The sequence below is a fragment of the Trichoplusia ni genome, chromosome 9, assembly GCF_003590095.1.
Source record: "Trichoplusia ni isolate ovarian cell line Hi5 chromosome 9, tn1, whole genome shotgun sequence".
Classification (NCBI taxonomy): domain Eukaryota; kingdom Metazoa; phylum Arthropoda; class Insecta; order Lepidoptera; family Noctuidae; genus Trichoplusia; species Trichoplusia ni.
This window is the reverse complement of record NC_039486.1, coordinates 12,654,510-12,675,634: the sequence shown is the minus strand read 5'-3', so window position 1 is coordinate 12,675,634 and position 21,125 is coordinate 12,654,510. Positions and strand designations below refer to the sequence as shown.

The 21,125-nt window shown below is 34.5% G+C and overlaps 2 protein-coding genes across 3 annotated transcripts in view; one reads left to right on the top strand and one right to left on the bottom strand.

Annotated features, from left to right (window-relative positions):
- The first annotated feature begins 11,725 nt into the window (after positions 1-11,725).
- LOC113497135 (androgen-dependent TFPI-regulating protein-like) lies at positions 11,726-18,731 on the top strand. Of its 2 annotated transcripts, XM_026876527.1 has the most exons (5): positions 11,726-11,999; positions 13,830-14,044; positions 14,660-14,797; positions 15,742-15,962; positions 16,522-18,731. In XM_026876527.1, the coding sequence occupies exons 2-5, from the start codon at positions 13,832-13,834 to the stop codon at positions 16,712-16,714; spliced, it is 765 nt and encodes a 254-aa protein (XP_026732328.1). In that variant the 5' UTR covers positions 11,726-11,999; positions 13,830-13,831; the 3' UTR covers positions 16,715-18,731. The 2 variants fall into 2 exon arrangements, with proteins under 2 accessions (XP_026732328.1, XP_026732327.1); XM_026876526.1 differs by lacking the exon at positions 11,726-11,999 and having other exon boundaries at positions 13,494-14,044.
- LOC113497134 (ATP-binding cassette sub-family G member 1) overlaps positions 17,440-21,125 on the bottom strand; it is a 23,009-nt gene continuing 19,323 nt past the window's right edge. Inside the window, exons 7-11 of the mRNA XM_026876525.1 lie at positions 20,862-21,030; positions 20,514-20,614; positions 20,058-20,213; positions 19,336-19,541; positions 17,440-18,926 (exon numbers count right to left, since the gene is read on the bottom strand). Of these exons, the coding sequence (XP_026732326.1) occupies positions 18,785-18,926; positions 19,336-19,541; positions 20,058-20,213; positions 20,514-20,614; positions 20,862-21,030 (774 nt within the window). The 3' untranslated portion in view covers positions 17,440-18,784. The remainder of the gene's footprint in view (positions 18,927-19,335; positions 19,542-20,057; positions 20,214-20,513; positions 20,615-20,861; positions 21,031-21,125) is intronic.

Below are 21,125 nucleotides of genomic sequence, written 5' to 3'. Positions count from 1 at the left end.
ATTGCAGTGTAACAGAATACTATAACTACACTGTAACTATTTGGTATGTCTGAAAACTAGGAAAATTGTAAACGTAAAAGGAATAGAAAATTGCATCAATTTTTAATTTTCTTTTCCACGTTTTTTTGGTAATTTCTTATAAAAAGTATACTTTGGAAAATCCGATGATTTAACTAGTTTTTTTTTTTATTATAAGGTAAGTTCTTAAATTAATAACAATGACATTGAAACAAAGCTGTGAGAACTTATTTGTGCACAAGATTAGACCTATAGACTAAGGTATGATCTTTGCTGCAGCAGAAAAAAAAATATGACGTGTCATCTTTCAAAAAAGTTTTAATCATCTTGTAATAAAACCATAGTCAGACAGTGGAAACGTTGGTAATGATGAAAATATAACAGTAATGATTATCAACTTGGAATGGAAAATCTGTCTGTTTGCTGTAATTATCAATATTAACAATGCATGATAGTTATCTGTGGAGCTGCTATGCTAATAACCACCACCTAGCTACCTAGTTATGAACCTAGTATATTTTTATCTTCCATAATAACTACATAAGTACATACTGGATTTTAGATATCATGAAAAAATTGTGGATTTTCCCATTTTATCCATTCCATCTTATACTGCGTCCAAAATCAAAAATCATTAACTCAAATCAGAATAATAATACTAAGCACTTTTCAATTACAATAGCATAAGCTAAATCTATTTAATTTTATTTCAATAAACTGTGAAGATTTTTTTTACTGGAGCCTTATCTACAGCCATACATAAAAGAAAAAAAATGTCTACAGTTATTCCATTTTCAAACAATATTGATAAACCTAAAAAAAGTAGACATAGATAGATAGAACAATCTCAAACGTTCTAAGGAGTTTCCAATCAATAAGTCGCAACAGGTATTTTCCTCAGTGCTCCGTCATCAGTTTGGATTAGCAGCCTATTTTATCAATGAACGTGTAGACGTTTGTTTGTAAGAGGTAGAACACTGTGTTGTAACCGGCCACGTGTGTGTGTTTATCATGACCGTCTTGTTTGTTTGTCTGATGCTGTATTTGTTAGGAGCCTTCGGTTGCCAAAGGTAAGAAAGGGTTACAAGGTCATATACATAAAGAATTGTTGTGGTTTGTTGTTCTGTCCATTGGCAAAAATCAAATCACGAAAAAAGGGTGGTGCAGCAAATAAAAAAAAGTATGTTATAATAGGCTAACTAGTAAAAAATTTAAAAGTGTTTAAAACTATAAATATTATCTCTTATTAATCTTCTACTCGATTTAAATGTTTGTACTGTTTGTAGTGTAAAAATATTTATAAAATAACAAAGAAGTCGGGTCGACAAAATAACTAAATCGATATTGTAGCCACATTTTATCCACATACTGCGCATCTTTAATAAAAAATCAGCTTAAGACATGAATGAACACTCGCTCTTACTACAGCTTTGTCGGTATGCCAGACTGGCTACGATCATTTATGTCAATATCTCAACACACGAATATGTAAGGCCAAGTCAATCAATGGAAGTACTAAGGCCTTTCTTAATACGATGGGCTTGGCGACGACGGCGGCGAATCAAAGGCTGCGGTCGTATTGATGGGAATTAATTCGGGATGCGGGCTTGCAGGTAATTGCGACCTAGATATACTGATTAGTGATCCTACCAAGACCTCTTAATATAAAACTGTTGTACGTGTGCAAGCAAGACAGCGCTTTAGACTTCGTAGAGCGGCGTCTCTCATTAATAAATGCAAGTCTCGTTATGTATGTATAATTATCGATCTCACGCGAACAGCGCGTGCCATCATTATGCTACTTAGTTCTGACATTTGATAAACAAATGACATCTAACTCGTCTTATTTATGGCACCACGTAGTCTGTTAGACACATGCGGTAACATGCTCCGGAATATTATGTAGACGGAGATGCCGGGATGACCTGGATTCGTTCTTCCAAACTGGTCACTCGCGGGACATGACAGAGACAAGTGGAAGAAGAGTAGGGAGGCCTTTGCCCAGCAGAGGGATATTTCAGGCAAGTAATTATCATATGAACGCAGATAATACCCCAAAATTACATAAGTATATGCGAAGGGCAGGATATCAAAACGATAGCCGGAAATTGCTTCAAATTTCGAATATGGCTTCGCATATAAATAGATCATATTCCTGAAATTTTACGCTAAGACGTCTACTTCAGTCCAATTATGGCATGAAATCTAGTAGCTAATACTCCTACCCTACGTTTACCTAGTCAGTAATCCTATAAATAAGCATTCAGGTACATTCACGTTACAGATAAAATGTTGCAAACTAAACCCTTCTGTAGTAACCGCTTTACATTAGATACTAGTGGAAGTTTACATTATTGTAAGTAATTATGTGAATTTCCATGGAACGTAATGCTGAAAGGTTTTCCTGTCAATTGTGCACTCCGTAATGATTAATGCTATTCTACTGAATGCATCGTTTAGATTTAAATGTAGAGGAAATTTGAATGACAGATTGCACAAGAAATGTACAAAATTCGACCTTTTTTGAAGTCAATTAAAAATAGTAAAGTTCATTCTGTAAAATATGCAGCCAAATCACCTCGCACAAAAGGCACTCTGAAATATCTGCAACTGACTTTTCATCTCTATTAATCATGAGACTTACCCAGATCTGTTCTTTTCATATTACGATTAACGAAATGTGACTCGGCTTTGTTGACCGATCTGTATAACATCTTGTTTCATTGTAAACACAACGGAAATTAAAAACCGAAAGATTTTTAAATGATTTGATTTTTAGGAAAACCTGTTCATTTAAATCTTTCGACCAGCGTCAAACTCAAAAAAATACTGTTTTTCATATTAACAAGTTGTACGATTTACTCATACAAGTAAAATTTAATTATTATCGTTTTTGGTATATTTACAAACAGCTATGGAATTCTACAGGCTGATAAAATGTGAAAAAGATTAAAAGTTCAACATTAAATAATAAAACATCCATTGAAGACCACCGACTGAAGGTATGATTAATATTTGTTAAATCTAGAATGAAATATTTTCACGAGGATTCCGATAAATGTAGGTAAGTAGGTACATTACTAGTATAATTACCGAGTTTCTTGCTGGTTCTTCCCCACCGGAATTAAATTTTGGAAACGGGCTACCAGTCTTCATTGTAACGTTTTAAAAGAGGCTAAAAATGGCTTAATGTTGCAGTTAAAAATGGGAGAAGCCATGTACCACGCCGTCGTCTCGATTCTGCAACTATTTTTCTTGCAAAAATTCTCACACTTAAAGTCAGGCGCTGAAAGTCCTTAGAGATGTGGTCCTTTGGAATTTTAAGAAACAGTTTGGCATGCAGTAAACATTGATAATTTACATCACCTATGTTGTTATAATTCATTCACAGACGTAATGTTTGTATCTTCTACGGCTGTGATAAACTGATTTTATCTGCATTTCCTGTAATAAAGTAAAATAAACTAACATCTGACTTCCATTCGCGGGCTCGGTGTGGAACGCAACGTGACTTGAACATACCTATAGCTGCCGATATATAACTATTGACACTGATAAATTTGAGGATTCTAGACTACAATATTATGGATAATGAAAACGTTATGTAACACGCAAAAATATAAACAAGCTCTTTATCTCATTAATTTATATGAATGAATGATTTTTTTTTTAAGTCTTCGATGTGAAGATACAGAGTGCCAAAAGACAATGATAAGGTTACATTTTTAGTTCTGTACTACATGAGTAAAAAAGGATTTATTACTAAGGCACCGCTGTGTGTCCATCTGTCACAATATGTAATAGAAATTGTTGTTAACGGTAATATTATGATGTTATTGGTTTTTCTTCCTAGATTTTCCTATTTCTACGTCATAATGTAGAAAATCGCCAACCATTACTTGATATTGTTAGAGCATTTATCAGCAATCTCAACGTATTTTAATTGCCTTACGAGTAAACCAATTTAGGTTAATTTAGCACCCTGCTATTCTTCAAAGACATTTGCTGCAGAACCAACTTCGGAGTGAAACAAAAGATCTGACTAGCTTCAAACATCTTGGCTTTCATATAAAAAGTCATTAAGTGTTAATAAGTAGGTACCTAAGGTATGAGTAACATCGGTTAATAATACTAGAACGTGTTAGAACATTTACTTCGGAAGGTTTTATTACCTTGCTAATTGTTTTGTTTAGTAACTGGAAATTCCATCTTACCTTGCACTCCACTACTTTGAAGAACGCTTTCGCAAACTATTACATCGCGATCCCCGAGGAGGCTTCTTTAACGGGAACTGCGTCGTTGGTAAAATTGAAGACTGTTCACCTGGGTGGACTTAAACACAGAGCTGATTTATATCATAACTCGAGTTTCAAGCCGCGACGATCGGTTGAAAACCTCCAGGTTGTGACTGATCGATTCTATCCTAATTTTACTGTTTTGCTCTAGGCAAAGTTGCATACAGAACTACATTAAAGGCGTTTTGTTATTTAACTGTCTATTAGTAGACAATGCGTGAACAACAAAATACGTACAAGCAATTTAAAAGTTCGTAGTTTAATTCATTGTTTATATCTAAGAAGTAAATTGACGCGTTGTGTAAAGTATTTACTTTGTATATTATCGAGTAATACTGGGAATAATAAAAACATCGGTTCTTCACACGGTGGTATCCATGTGTGTGTGATTACTGCGTATGTCAAGCGAGATTGTGTTTTATGGTATTAGGACCGAGGTTGATGAGGAGTCTTTGTGAATTAAAAATACAAATAGCTTGGTATAATGAAGATTAAAACACGTATCATTATGGTTAAGATCACATTTGTAAATAAATAGCCAATCAAAAGTTGAAGCGAAATAAACTCTCACGTAGGAATATACAAGAACGGTGCAAATATTTCACTTCTTTTGGTGGAAGAAAACCCATTACTTTGTTAAGCTCTCCTTTTGTACGCACTTTTTATATTATTTTATAATTATAAGTATCTGTGTTTAGAGAAGAATTAAATTCATTATTTTTTGCAGTCGTGTTATATGAGGTACTTAATGTTTAAAGATACTAGCTACATATATTATGACATGAAATGTTATACGAAATGCAAAATACAATTTAATTTACACCTACTATGTTAGAACTAAAACCAAACATTTGATCAAAAGAAAAGAAGATAATAAAAAAACAGGAAGAAATTCGGAGAAATCCACAAGTGCTACAACAGACCTCTACAATAAAAAATGTGTAGCAAATTCGTAGCAATGGAAATTCGTAGTCCTGTGTGGTCTACGAGCCAAGAAAGGGTGTGACTATGTAATTATGTATGTATGTATGTTTATAATTTATTTATAGTCGTATCAAGTCCTGGCTACTGATATGTGTGGGTATTTATTGACAGTTACTTTAGGTCACGTGCAGGCTCGGGCGGGGGGTATCGCACCATAAATATTGTTGTTCATAAAAATCTTGTGAAGTATCATTCTTATCATTATTTACATATGTGCATACGGCATTAATATATGTTTGATAATATGCATTGCTCTCAGGGTAAGTTTTTAAGTGAGTAGAGTTATTAAAAGAATTGAATTTAAAGTATTCTCAAATTATATCTATAAAACTATTCTTCAGTGCAATAGTTTAGATGTGTCACAGTTTGTTTAATATTAGGTATTCTGCCTATATTAGGTTCTCAGCAATCTATTTCGGTATCATGACTTGGGCTTTATTAATAATACTACCATTGACATAGTTCTAGGTTTTTCTGGTGGGAAATACCCAGTGCTTAAACGCTTTGAAATAACAAACTGTAAAAAATATCCTCTCGAAATATGCAACTCCTTTTTTCTTTTCATCCGACTTTCAAAGCATGATTCTCTCAATACTGATGTATTTAGTTAGCCGATTTGAATGGTTTGTTTCGTGCTTTAGTGCTATTTTGGATATTTTGTTAAGATATTGTAAATATTTATTACACCGCAATTACCAAAAGAAAAATAATCATTTTTATAAGAGAACATAGTTTTACGTTTGTGTAAAAATACGTTAACGACAGTTCATACTTACAAACGACGACAGCCTCATTACTATTGATGCCCAATAAAAAACTTTCATAAAAACTTTTTGGCAAAACAATAAAATGTTAAAATCAAACTCGCGATACCATGGAACAATATTATTATTTGTAAACATTACTTCAAGAGAAAAAAACATTGGATTCTTAGTATCTATTACGTAAAGCTGAGCTCAGTGTTGTCGATAATGCAATAGGTTAATAATAAATGAGGGGCAAGAGTGGCGCCGCGGGTCAAAGCTAGTGCTTCACGTGTTTCCAAGGGCTTCAAGGGTATCTGAATACAGGGTGTACACGTTCTACGCTATGTGCACGTGCCTGATTTAGTCGTCGTGAAACATGGGTACAAGATTGTGTAGACTAGGGATAATATCTCTTTGTATCACTTTATTGGATAAAAATATTCTCAGATTTAGTTGAAGATTGAAGATGGTTCAAATCGTGTTATAAAAATACTAACTTGCTTGTCTATGCCTAAGCTACTATTAGAAGTACGAATAATATTGAAATTATTTATTTAACGAACAAACAATACCTGAGAATTGCATCTATATGTCATATTAATTAAACTTTATTATTTTTGTGTTGCTATGTTGTTTTTTACACGTTAATGTTTATGTGTAGGTAGGTATATAGTTCGTAGACCTTTGTTTTTTAGTTTCGAATTTATGACCTCCCATGCCTATGATTTTTTCCGAACTGTCACGTTGATCACGTAATTTAATAAACAAATAATGACTGTTCAACACTGTTGTCAATAAGACATGGCTATATATAAACTGCCGGTTTAAACGCATATCACTCTAGACTCCAGACAACCACATAGGTATTGGAAGTATTGATTTTATTGTCCTCGCTTAAATAACGTCGGCACTCGAGCTATTTATACTTCTCCATATTAAACCGGGGAACACTGGAGCGTGTAACTTTGCATAATTACAAGTAGACAATCATTTGCTAACATACATGTACATATATTACGTAGTTACCGCGTGCATTATTTTACGTACATGGGTTTTACTGCAATCACCATAATATATTTCTATGTACTAATATGGATATTACGATAAAAGGTTCGTTTGGAAAAGAGATAGATGTATGAGTATGTGTCGCTTCATCTCTTTTCGACTATGACATAATTCTTAAACCAAGCATTTTAAGCAAGTTTAAGATGCTGTAGTGTCTCTTTGTGAACTCAGTATTTATTGTGTGAAACTGTGAACAATAAACGATTAGAATAATGACTTGGATGTGCATTTAGTTGTAGATGCAATAATACAAACATGAGGGCAGCGAATTAATGGAAATCCATTTTGAGTTGCGATCGAGAATTCAAGTTTTGTTTTTATTGCAGCTAAGCTGTTTTGCTATTTGAATACACAACATTCGTTAAAAATATACATCGCACATAGAGAAAAGACCGGACAAAAATATTTCAGCCTTTCAAAAGATCACAGTCAGTCACAGTGTATACAAAATAAACATATGTATCATATACTGCCTAATTAGACGCCGCAGACATGGCGACGACTCATTCATGACAGTACTAACGTTTTCCTTCAAAGCTTCAATATTTAGGTTTGTTTTGTCTTTTAGTGTGAACTTAACCCGCGTATCGCTTCCCGGTAATCATTATGTTAGCGATTAAATACCACCGTACGCTCTCGTGATCAGATAGATAAGCAATACTTGCAACACGCTTAGAAGAATGATCTATTTGACGTCATTGATACTATAAAGTATGTTCTTAAGGCCAATGGGAGCATTAAATCAATGTTTGTTAAATATTATGTTGTTGTTTGAACTTATGAAAGACTGAAAGAAGGTCCGTTGTCAGTGGAAAAAGAAACACATATAATCTCTGTTTGGATTTTCTTTCTTATAATATAGATCAAATTGGTAGAGTACCTAATTTTCAAACAAGCTTCGAATAGGCAAAGCCTTATCTCGCATAAACAATATGCTTCTAATAGGTGAATAAACAATCAAACCAAAATTATGAGTTTGAGCCAAACCAAAAATCACGTTCTTGACCAAAAAATGTTTGATCGTCTTGGGGTACCAATTATTTAAAGTACCAATTTCCATTTTATACTAAGATGTTTTGACAAGCTTTCCTCCCATCCACAGTTATTATCGCATCATATTTCTGTCGATTTCAGTCTATAACATCGGGGAGGTTCGGCAAAGATCGTCAACTGTCGTGCGATTCCGGACACCGGACTTAACCGAGACATTAGTATCGACCCTTTGGATATACCTGGTCTAGCTGCATATCAAACATCACTTTAAATGATAGCTTGGTAGCTTCATAAAATATACTATCTAGAAAGCAGTATTTTCTTAGGTAAATAGTTTTTTTTCAGGCATCTTGTATTCTAACTAAAGAACGGAAAAGGTAACCGGAAGATGTTACAAGTAAGACGATATGTTAAAACAGAAATGTATAAAACATATTTTAATAGAAAATTGATGACATACTGATTGGAAACTAAAACTGTAATAACTTATAAGAAAACTTTATCTGATAGCAAATAAAAATGTGTGAGAGAGCAAGATAAAGTGATAATCTCTATATCTATCACAATATTTTGATCAATCGTCTGTTATTACTAGTAAATAAATAAACAAATATGTGTTATATCTTTTTAATTTAGAAACAATTTCTAGGGAAATACAGTCTTTGTTCTTTACGTGTGGATAGCCTTCAATTTTATCAATTCAGTTGCCCCCAATAAATCACGTTATACCATCAGCACTGAGGTATTTATAAGCTCTTCAACTTACAGATCTGTGGACACTTAAGTCACTCGCAGATACCCGTTGAATCTGTTAGCATAGAGGTCTTCTTAAACACGCCGAAGGATAAACATAAGAATCTTGATCCGTTACAACCCGTGCGTAGCGCCCTAGATTAGATAACCTGGTCCTTGATGAGTCCATCTAATTATAACCGGCGATAATGATTGACGTTCAGTATCACGAACACAAATATCACCGCCTGCATGATACGATACCATTAAGATGTGATAATAACCTATTATAAACAACTATATCTCCTTAATGATGTTTATAATGTCTTGGTTATTTATGGCGGATTAGGACGCGTTTTAATAACGGTAATAACAGGTAGCTAAATATCTTTTAAGTCTGAATATAAAAAGACATTTCCAAAGTTAAGTGTGAAAGGAGGTTGAATAACTGTTTATTATTAAAACCTTTTTTTATAATGGTCCAAATATGCTATGAACCCTGGAACTTTTTTACTACAAATTGTCTCCTTCTCTGGGACACTATTGCAAACTTAAATCTAAAAATGTCATGTGTTCGAATATACACCTTGATTTTTTTTGTCGTCTTACAAAAGCAGCCCAGTTCATGTATCCAATGACTAGAACACGTTCATGATAAAAAAAGGTATTTATGAGATTTGAAAAAAAAAAAATGCAATTTTTATTTAATATTATGATGCAATTCGTAGTTTTTTAGAAACACAGCTCTGTTGCGAGCGCGGTCCGAGCCTTGTAACAATGGTGAGGGGCGCGGGCGGCGGCAATTTTAACATTTTTGAGAGTATATTTCTGATTACTCTTGTTTAATTTTCTTCGTACTTATTATCTTAGTTGATGATAAAAAAAAATCGCGCCTAGGGGTATTTTACGTCGGATACATGAACTGGGCTGCTTTTGTAAGACGACTAAAAATCACCGTGTATAATGCATCTAAACTTGTATTGCTGTAAACTGTGTCAAATGCAAATTAAAGGTTTATAAACTCAAAAATCAGTTAAGATCAAATCCGTACATAAGATTCTGAACCTTAGTTTAATAAACAATTTATCCTCACATCGTCTACTTTGCGATAATGAATAAAGATTTTTAATATTAATTCTTAAAAGTTGCTCTCGCAATCATTTTTTAAATAGGTCAGAATGCATACTCACTGATAAACGGCCTTTTTGATTAGCGTTTTTTTATGAAGCTAAAAGTCTAAATTCGTAATGTTTACAACTGCTGTGAGCAAAACGGATTCGTATTAATATACTAGAAGAAAAGTATTAAATAACAAAAAAACAACCACGTAAACATAGCCAGCATGAGGCGGAGGAGACCAAACTGAGGTGATAGGAAATTAAAACACTTTGTAAAAAGGAACTTTAAAGCTGCAGTTAAAAGTTATTTCTAACTTAGTTCATTCCCATCAACGATTCCATGCCAAAAATCCGGTTTTCCATTGAAATTTTTTATTGCAAAGCTAAATCCAAGAGGAAGTTAAGAAAGGTTTTAAACGCTATCCATATAAATATTTGACCTCTGACAATCGAATCCACGCACGTGATCACGTCTTGTACAAACTGCGGCACGTGACACGCCCACATTTCTTTGTAAACTCAAATTATTGACCCAAATATTTGTTAATCTGTCTCTCGGCCAAGTAAATGTTTGGACACAGCATTATAGAGCTTTGTAATCAATATTAAATCGGATTGAACTTGTTGTAGTCGGTCGCGGGCAGATAACTATCGAGCGACGCGTGGCTCTCGGACTCGTGAAAACAATGTCACGTTATAAGCTTATTATAATCAATTATTATTAATAGGATGGAATTAATAGCTGAGTATGCATTGTTTGATGTGTTGTCATTTTTTAATTTATTTCGAATCAAGGTTGATTTCCTTTTTTATGTTTTAAGTGTATTTTTTTATATTCAACCAAACTTCCAATTTTTTCTTCTATTTGAATGAGTATAGATGTAACTCCATTTCTGGAAAATGAATATTTCGGCCCTTAGCTTATTATATAAAATGGATACAAGAGGAGCTCGTGGTTAAGCTATAACTGCGTAAGTGATTCGATCACAGGTTAAGCTATGCTTGACGCGGTTGGTCCGTAGATGGGTGACCATCTTTTTCATAACGAGTTCCTCCGTGTTTCGGAAGGCATGTTAAATTGTGGGTCCCGGCTGTTATTCCTACATCTTTGGCAGTCGTTACAGGTAGTCAGAAGCTTGAAAAAGTCTGACAGCCAGTCTAACCAAGGGGTATCGTGTTGCCCAGGTAACTGGGTTGAGGAGGTCAGATAGGCAGTCGCTCCTTGTAAAACACTGGTACTTAGCTGAAACCGGTTGGACTGGTAGCCGACCCCAACATAGTTGGGAAAAGGCTAGGCCAATGATGAGCTTATTATATAAAATAAAACAAGCTTTGTAAATTGAAAGGTTAAATCTTTTATTAAAAATAAATTGTTTTGATTTGACTTAGCCTAGTCCAACAAGTGACCTATTCATTTAGCGATATGGCATCAAGACAAAATGATCTCTTTTCTTGTTCTTTTTACAGTCAAAGATTTTCTTCTGAAATATTGAATAAGTATTCTTTTGATCCGGCAATCTTTACAAAATTATCGAAAAAAAACATAAGTATCTATAAAACGAAAAATACAGTGGACTGTACATAGACATAACAAAAACAAATATATTTGTTATTCTTAATATGACTTTTCTACTAAATAACACAAATGTATTTTCTTCAATAAAATATTAAATTAATATTAAACCCTTATCACTTACGTAATAACAAACATATGTTGCGTAAGTTTTATAAACAAAAACTTAATGTTGTTGTTTTTAAATGACTCAATAGATATAATTGTTTATATTTAAAGGCGTTTAGAAATAGCAATAAAATGGGATGTAAGAATGCCAGTCATTAATGCGTAGGCGTTATTTATTGAGTACACTTTATGTAACCTAATAATTGTGTGCTAAGCCAGTCTCATAGTGTTGACTTTAATTCTTGTATCGCAAAGAGTTTTAAAAACTTACTACTTTAAGCTTTACCAACTAAATCTCCAAGACTTAGAACGAGCTTATGTGACTAGCACAAGTGCCTGTCCCGAGCGGGCACCAATCACACCGAACGTAAATATTTTTTTGTATGCCCTTCGATTTTATTTCACCGAAGTGTCCGGTATCCGGACTTTAACCCTTCCTGATAATTGTGATGCTTGCTGACTTTTTTCTATCCTGGTCACCTACTACCACGCTACCCGTCAGTTAGCGCCCGCAGGCCCGTTTGGGAGACGAATGGTTAAGATTCACAAATCGCGATTCATGATTTGGCTATTAGTACCTATGTTACTCCGAACTTTTGGTGATTCAGGATTGTATCATCAATCTTTAAAATTAGATTGTTACAAAATGTTGCAATTGTGTCACAAAGACAGCGTTCAATAGTATGGCATGTGTTGTTTCTTTTTAATGTTTGCAACAGTAGGCTGACAGAGTATCATGCTTTTTTTGTTTCGTTGTCGTTAAGGAGATAAATGAGACCAGCATTTGATATCTACTGTTTGGTGGCATTAATCATTATCATTGAGCTTATATTGACAGTAATAAATTCAATTGACTTTTATGCATAGGTGTCATAAACTGCTTTATTGGTCTAACTAAAATTGCAGATCATTGGTATTATCGATTAGAAATTAGAAATGATTAGAGAAGCCTTCCCTATAGCAACGTATAGGTATCTAAGTTGTTAAAGTAAATCCTCATAATATAGCGCAGAATACTCGCTTTTATCGCCCGTTCTGATAGTTCTAATTATGGAAAATCAAGCCCATATTTTAGCAGAAATCAATCAAATCGGCAAATGTTTGTTCATCGCTCAGAGTCGCGTGGAGCAAGCAAGTTTAGCCGATGGAATTCCGACAAACCTCCACGCCGTGCTTTCGGCATGGGTTGAAGTTATTAGCGTTTAATCCATTAGAAGAAAAGGTTGCTGTTGCTTGTGGCTCTTTCAAACACGTACCATGTTCATTCCGATAAAAAGCTGAAAAATCAGAATTTTACTTCTGCAAATTCAATCTTTCTACTTAATTTGTTTGAGAGCTATGATGGCAGAGAGACAGGCACATTGATACGTCAGGGCCCCGATTCTGCTATTTTACAATGGCCGATGAATGAATGGCAATTGAATTAAATTTGAAATTCCTATTCTCTTAATCATTTTGCCAATACAATAATAGGAACTTAATTTTATTGACCTTCACTTTAGCGTCCCACACTGAATTTCCAATTATTGTGTAGAAAAATGCTTAACATAAAACGAAAATTGTCATTTTAAAATAAATTTCATTTATTCATCGGCCATTTTAAATAGCGGGGCCACAGATGTATAAAAATCCCTATAGGTTGTGCGTTAGGGGATCAGAACAAAATGAAGTTTATGAATTTAGCTGAGAAACAATTACATTACACAGTTATCTTTTTTAACAACTTTAATGTCTCTGTTGAATTAAAATAATAGGAAGACTTTATCACACAAGTAAAATATGACAGAAAACAGATGATATATTTTTGTTTGAATATTGTATTGTTAAAAATTTTATTACGATTATTAAATAAATCATTATCAAATGTTGATTGACAACCAAAAAAAATGATATTGCTAATAAATTGTAGGACATCAGTTTACTGCTGATATAGTTTACTGCTATATATGGGCCGTGATAAAATACTATGTCGCATTGTTAATCAATGCTTTGTAGAATAGTACATAAACAATTCTAATATGAACAGGACGCGTGCGCTCTTGCTTTGAAACATAATAAATTTATACAGTAGTAACTTAAATAGGAACTTATCAACTTAAAGTGTGAAAAACGGGAAGGCGAATATAAAATATAGTAGCATAAATATACCAGTTCTTAAGATTTAATTGTTATTTTATATCTTTTTAAATATTCTCAGTCATGTCAATGTCCTCATCGCCCGCTAAAGTTCAAGATATCAAAGTGTTTGGATACTCCTTGCTGCACATTAGGCTGTGTTGGTACAGTGTGTCGTTCTTACATCTGCTGGTGACGGCCGTGGTCTCCCTGTCTGTGGATGTGACAGTCGACGAGGATCCCATGGTCAGGGCCTACAGCCGCGTCCGGTGGAAGCTGATCACGTTTGTTTTTAATGTAATTAGGTTTGTTTGAATTTAAATTAGTGATTTTCAACATTTCTTGTTTATTTAAAAGAATTATAAAAAGGGGGCTTACGCGTATATTGCAGAGTATCACACTGCAAAATGCCTGTAAGCTCATTTCACCAAGCCCAAGTCAAAGAAAGACGATAATACTTGCCGAGAGCTTTAATAATGGAACTTTCAAACGCATTCATTAATAGTGACGTCATCGCAGAAAACTAACCATATTCTCATCTATTCATATCTTCCCAAATATTATTATCGTGAACTTATTTACGCCTACAGTAGGAACGTTTATCAAGCTGCATGAAGCTAAATTAGCAATTCTTATTATCTTTTTATATTTTTTGATGACCGTCTAACATTATTATTTAAGTTATTGACAAAACTTAAATAATGATGTTTAATGGTCACTAACCCACTATGGGTGTTGATGCCTGAAAATCAAAGATTCTTTATTTATTTATTTATAAACCAAACGGCTAGCTAACATCGTGTTGATGCTAATGTTCGGTCATCAGGTCATCTCAATTTCTTAAAATTTTAACTTTATCAATGTAGGCTCTCAGAAGCAGACCACTAACAAAAATATATCCTTTAATTACAGGTGGTGATTTTATTCTACTTGCCTCTGTATTTGTACTGCGATCTTCAAGAGTACTACGGCCAGTTATCGCCGCGTGTCGAAAAGCTGAGGAGAATTTTAAATGAAGTTATGACAGTCTTCTTGGTACCTGTGACTACTGTGAGTTGTTGATATTTTGTAGCCATTTTTAAACGAAAATACTCACACTTATTATTGCAAAATATTTAAACTAAATCTTCTTTAATCATACTACTAAATAACTAAGTCTTTCATATGGTCTTGAAACAAAAATCTGGAATTTAGAGCGTAAGTGTAAATGTCATCTTTTCAGCTTGATTTTAAAATATCGTAATAAAAAATTGCGTTACTCCTGAGTGCCTACTAGCACCTCCTAAAGCAAAATTATTGCAGTTTTAAAAGATAGATGCTCCTATACGCCATGTAGTGCGCTGTCACGCTTTCAAAGTTGAAAAAACCTTACCTCTTGGGCCTCCTGGATTCAGAAGAGTAGATCAGATGTATTTATTACCGTATATGCTTAAACATGTTGCATATTTATAAACTATGTACATTCCATGACATAGTTGCAGCTCCGCTATATATTTTTATAATCAATGTTGTTCTTATTGTGGCTCAAAGGTGGGCTATGTTAGTAGATTTATCATTTAATATCTGCCCGTAATTGTTGAGGTTAATAACTGTGGGTGCTCATAGCGTAATAACACGTGTGTCAGCATTAATGATTTTAATAAAATTACATCTATACTTGTAGACAAAATTGATTTGTCTGTATATTGAAATAACCGGGTTTCACTATATGCACATGAACATACAATAAAATAACATTCTTTACATTTTATATGTCTGTCTATTCCGGTTAACCTCTGTAGCGAATGGACCAATTTTGGCGGACTGTTATTGGCAAGTAGCTGTTGTAATAATGAGTAACTAAGGCTACTTAGATTTTAGAAAAATATAGTTATTGACTAAAAAAATAAAAGTTGATTTAATAAAAAAGGCTAAGGTACCTACCCTATTATAAACAGTATTCTTTCAAAACTATGCATGGCTTGAAAACGTACTTACTCTTTTTTTATTTTCAGTTTTCAGATGCATTATTCTGGCTATTATATTGCACGAAACCCGGTATAATAGCTCCACCGCGGTTGTTAAAGTACCTGCCGTATTGGGCGCAACACTCACTGCACACCGTATCCATGGTAACCGTGCTCATGGACCTTATCCTCACACCAAGAAGTAGACCAAGAAATATGAGAAAACGAGCGCTCATACTTATGTGTCTCGGTATAATTTATGATCTCCTGTAAGTATTTAATGACTACTTGAAGAATTTCTGTAAAAAAATCCTTTAATCTGCCACTTTCGTGTTCACTTCTATATTTGTTGCTAATTAATTAAAACACTACCAAGGAACTTTTAACGGATATAAAAGGTCAAGAATATAACGCTAACGCGCTACCAACTACAAAACGAAAATAAAACCACAATAAAAAAGCGAGATACGCTTTCATATGAGCTAACCACATACTTATGTGTATGAGATCGCCGCCAAGCCATAAATTATAAACAATAAATACGATACTGTTTATATTAAGTATACTACTGTTTTTTTTCCCAAATAATAAAAACGTTAAGAACTACAAAATAAGGTGAAACATTAAGGCTGATTTGAAAAGTTATTCCTTTTTTAATGCTTTACCATTACTCTACCGAGATGTATGAATTATGAGAAGTATCTCCTAACTTGCACTGCCCACAATATAAAGCATCGTAATTTGTACGAAGGATTGTAGGTTTATAGAAAAGTTTATACTAAACATTTTGTCCATAATTCTCAAGTGCTCCTAACATTTTTATTTCAGAGTGTATGCTTGCAAATTAAATGGTGAATACGTGTACGCGATTCTGGAGACAGTGAGCTTCACCTCAGAGATATTAATGTATTCAGCATTCGTCTTGTCACTTCCAGTTATATACTACGCCCAGTGGTACTTCATAGAACTTGTGTGGGGAAAAAATGGAACGAAGCTTGGAAAATCAAAAAAAGATACATAGAGGAATAATATTCGTTTAACAACAAAGACAGACAACTGACTTTCAATAAAAAACGACTGAGCCGAACTTGGTGACATTTTATGGGACCAAATGATAGCTATATCACATTAAATGAAAAGGAATTAATAAACGCGTCATCCAGTCCAAAGTTCTGAGGTAAGAAATAGAAAAACAATGGAAACAGACGAATTGAGAACCTCCTCCTTTTTGGTCAGTTGCACCGACATTTTATTTCATTGTAGATCAGGTTATTCATTTAATGTTTGTAATGTGGGAACTAGGGAAATAGGGAACTGGAGAAGTAGAGTCGAAGATAAAGCTCGGTATCGTGCCCTTGGAGAGGCCTGTATCCAGCAGTGGACTGAGATGAGCTGATGATGATGATGATCATTATGAAGAATGCAATAATGTACCAAACGTCGCGTAAAGGTCAGAGCCAAGTTATACAAGGCCATGCAGGGTCAGACACCTCAGTAGCTTGGTGCGGGGACTGCTGAATCCAGGAAGTCTTGCTTGAGGTTTATATATTTCCTTTGGTTACACTATTTATATTTGTAGTCTCACATGCAGTCTTATTATGCCAACGGAAACTTAACAACTAGTCCTCTAAAAATAGAGAGACAGAAAGATAAGCTGTTACTAACAGTTATGACTAATTAAATACTCACCTCCCTTTTGCACAGCAACGTACCAGCAAACAGAACACAAAATAAAAACACATCATCTATACCAAAATTAAAAACTTTATTACTAAAAAAATATTTACAAAAATTATCACCGTATATTCTTAATGTACTAGCTACATAATAGTTCAGTACAGTATTCATAGTACTAGTTACGAATAAATACCTAATTGAGCAACTAACGATAGGCAAGTATATGCTAACACAATAATATGTGTACATTATGTTTCCTACGAACTGGTAGGTACGATACATGTCATACAACAATATAAACTATATAACCCTATGTTAATAAGGCTAAGGTGCCACTAATGACTCAAATGTTCAACCTACCACTTTTTGAACTAAGACTTGAAATCGTGGAAGAGGGACAACGCTATACGAGAAGTACGCTGTCTTGTTTCCGCAATTGTCAAATTAGAGCTTATCAGTGGCGGTCTTTAGACATTTGTATACAGATTTTTTTATGTAAAGGCAATTTTGTACTGTAAAGGAAAATGTTTTGACCAATTCTTAATAAATTGTATTTGACTCATTTTTGAATTCTTGTTTCTTTGTATTGATTTCACAGCCTCAATTTAAATGTGAATATTTAAGCTTTTTTTAGTGTAAGAAAGTCTAAGCAATTAAAAAAATGTTCGTACAAAAAGAGCTTAGAAATAAAACAGGTCTGGAATATTTGAAGACTGAAATTATTTTGGAAACTTATCACAGTTTTGTTACCTTTGGACCCTTAAACCTAGTTACATATTTTGTATCTTTACAAATATTTTAGAAGGCATTTTTTTAAACATTTCCTATCCCAACTAAAAATAATATTAGAATGCTAAATAAAATATAAATAAATTGCTTTTTTGTCTTTGTTCAAGATTTGTCACAATCACTCATGCTAAGGCAAAAAAAACTTCCTCAATTTTGACATCTTTTTTCGTACAAATTTCATTCATACTTTTCTAATTTAAATGGCAATAACGAAAAATCAGCTCACAGTTAAAGATTACGTTTGAGACTGAATCTGCGCACGGCGTATGTGTGAAAAATGCTCGTGGAATAATCATTTAAGAACATTCAAACTTAAATTAATGCCGTCCTAATTTAAAAATGTTCCCTGATTCTGACAAAAATAAAAGACACAGTCAATCTGTCATCTCAAAGAATAGAACTGACCGGACTAAGAAAATTACAAAGATGGCATTACGAAACGAAATTTTGGGCATTTTCAGCACAAAATCGACCAATTCCGATTAATTAGGTACCTAATTTGTCAAATTCCTCTTCAAATTGCCTCAATTATGTATGTGTAAACGCCTAATAAATATCGTCAAGCAAAAAAACGAACTCATCAGAACCAGGGCAACATACCTACAGGTAATGCAAGAGTGTTGGTCTACCGCACGGCGTCGAGCTTCCACTTGAGCAGCACGAAGGCGGCGGCGCGCAGCGTCACCACGAACACGGACAGCGCCAGCACGTCCCACCAGAACTCGTCGGGGGACATCGCCACCTCGTTCAGGAACGTGCGAGGGTGTCTGACGAGACATTGTCACAAGAACTTGAATAATAGTAGGGAGGATGTTTGATCCATTTTGGAAAATAAACATCAAAAACAGATGTACAGTTCAGAATCCAAGAGGAAAATAGTGTAATTAATAAGAAGTTAGTAAGAAGTTTAACTTGAAATCCGAGTTATTCCTCAGAATAAGGAAGAAAAACGGAATTTGACATAGTCGTGCATTTTATCGCAATTCGTTGTTACGTATACATCTATTTTAAATCCACAAGTGTAGTGAAGTGGAGAAGTGGTGGGAACCTTAATTAAATATAATAAACGTCAAAATTAAGGTAAACTAAAAAGTTTAAAGTTGATCATTGAACCAAAATTTGACTAGACTAACGAGGCTCCTTCCTTTCATAGATTTAAACAAAAAGCTTACTCACTTGTAATGACAATACAAAGCTTCATTGCAGTCCAGGATGGGCCTCTCCAGTCCGTAGATAGCTCCTATGAAGCCTTCTAGCCCGTAACGCAGGTAGGACACGTATGATCCCCAGCGGAGGTAAGCAGGCAGGTCCCGCAGCGTGACACCGAATCCAGCGAACATCATCATCGGTACGGATAGAGTGGGGCCTAAAAATGTGCCGTTCTGTAAAGTAGAAGTTAGGTGGTTAATGACGAAAATGATGAAGTTGTCATGACATACTCAATGGAGCCAAAAATTTAAGGACAAAATTCTCAACTCCGAAAAATCAATATGCAAAACTTGTCCAAATTAAGTTTCTGGACAGCTAATGTGTTTGCGTACATAAAGTTCGGAATCACCCTTTAATTTGCTCCGCAGTTTTTTTTTATAAGCCACAGAATTCTAACTGATTTTCTTCTTTACCCATTTTTTTTCTACATCTCTTCACAAACATTCAAGTCAGATGCATAATACACCCAGATTCAGAACAGGCATTTGCACATCAAACTTACATGCTTGTCCTACGTAGGGACCGAACTGGCTTGGGCGTGGTAACCTATTACCACTCGGCTATCCGTGTAGACAAACTTCTCAAACCGATTGGTATTTTTTTTTCATTTAATGTATAATAAGTCCTGTTAAAAGTTCAGACAAGACAAGTATGCTCCTGCCTTATAATGACATAATATATATACTTACAACAACACTGAACACAGCTCCGATCATGAGTCCGAAGCTCTGAGCGACGAGCACGGTGTACAGAGAGATGGCGAAGAACATGCTGAAGCGGACGATGTCGAGCGGCTGCGACGACATCGTGTACACTATCACACTGAAGATCGCACACGCTACTATCTGGAAGCGAGTAAAAATATTAAAGTCAGGATTATCGTATGCAGAATTCAAATCTACCTCTTTTGGGCCTTTTGTTGGCCAAGTGAATAGTAGCTGGTAATATAAAACATAGAATTGGAACAACTCAGCAATTGTTTGTCCTAACTCACCAAGTGTCTATTTCCTACTTAATCCAAGTATAATTTCATACCATTCATTTTTTCCCATCTCTTAGTTAATCATGACTTAGTTCTTGGATATATCTTAAAATTTTAAAATCTTAAACTTGTTACTACTGAAAATGAAAAAGGTTGTACTCACCGATACAGGTAGATCAACGAGTGTTATGGACACGTAGTACGACCCTAGTGAGTACCATCTATTGAAGTGTTCTTTGGATAATATTGACATCTCATTGGGAACTATAAAGAAACAATTTCATCAGAAACGGTGGCACAAAATCTTAGAAGACCACACAAAACTGAAAACCAGTTTCAGTCTAATAGCCTAAGTCAATGGAATGTAAATAAATGTTAAACTAATCGGTAGACCTTAAGGTGTAAAATGGCAACTGATAGATATTTTAGACCCCTAAAAGGTAATCCGTTTCGGATTCGTTTAATCAGTTACGATTTCGGAAGAAGTAATAAACAATGGCAAAATACTCACACGTAAGGATGGTCAGCATCATGGGAGACATCATGTGGTGCATGAGGATCGCGAACAGCAGGTTGTAGTTCTCGAGCACTCGGGAGCCCTCGTTACCGGCGTTGATGAACAGACTTCCCAACATAATACCTACCACCACGTTCACTATCAAACGCAGGTGAGTCATCGTCTGGAGACAAGAAATGATACATATAGAATGGAATTTGAAAAAGTTCGCTACGATTGCTACAGCAAGGATATTTGGCAATCAGTGGCCATGAAATT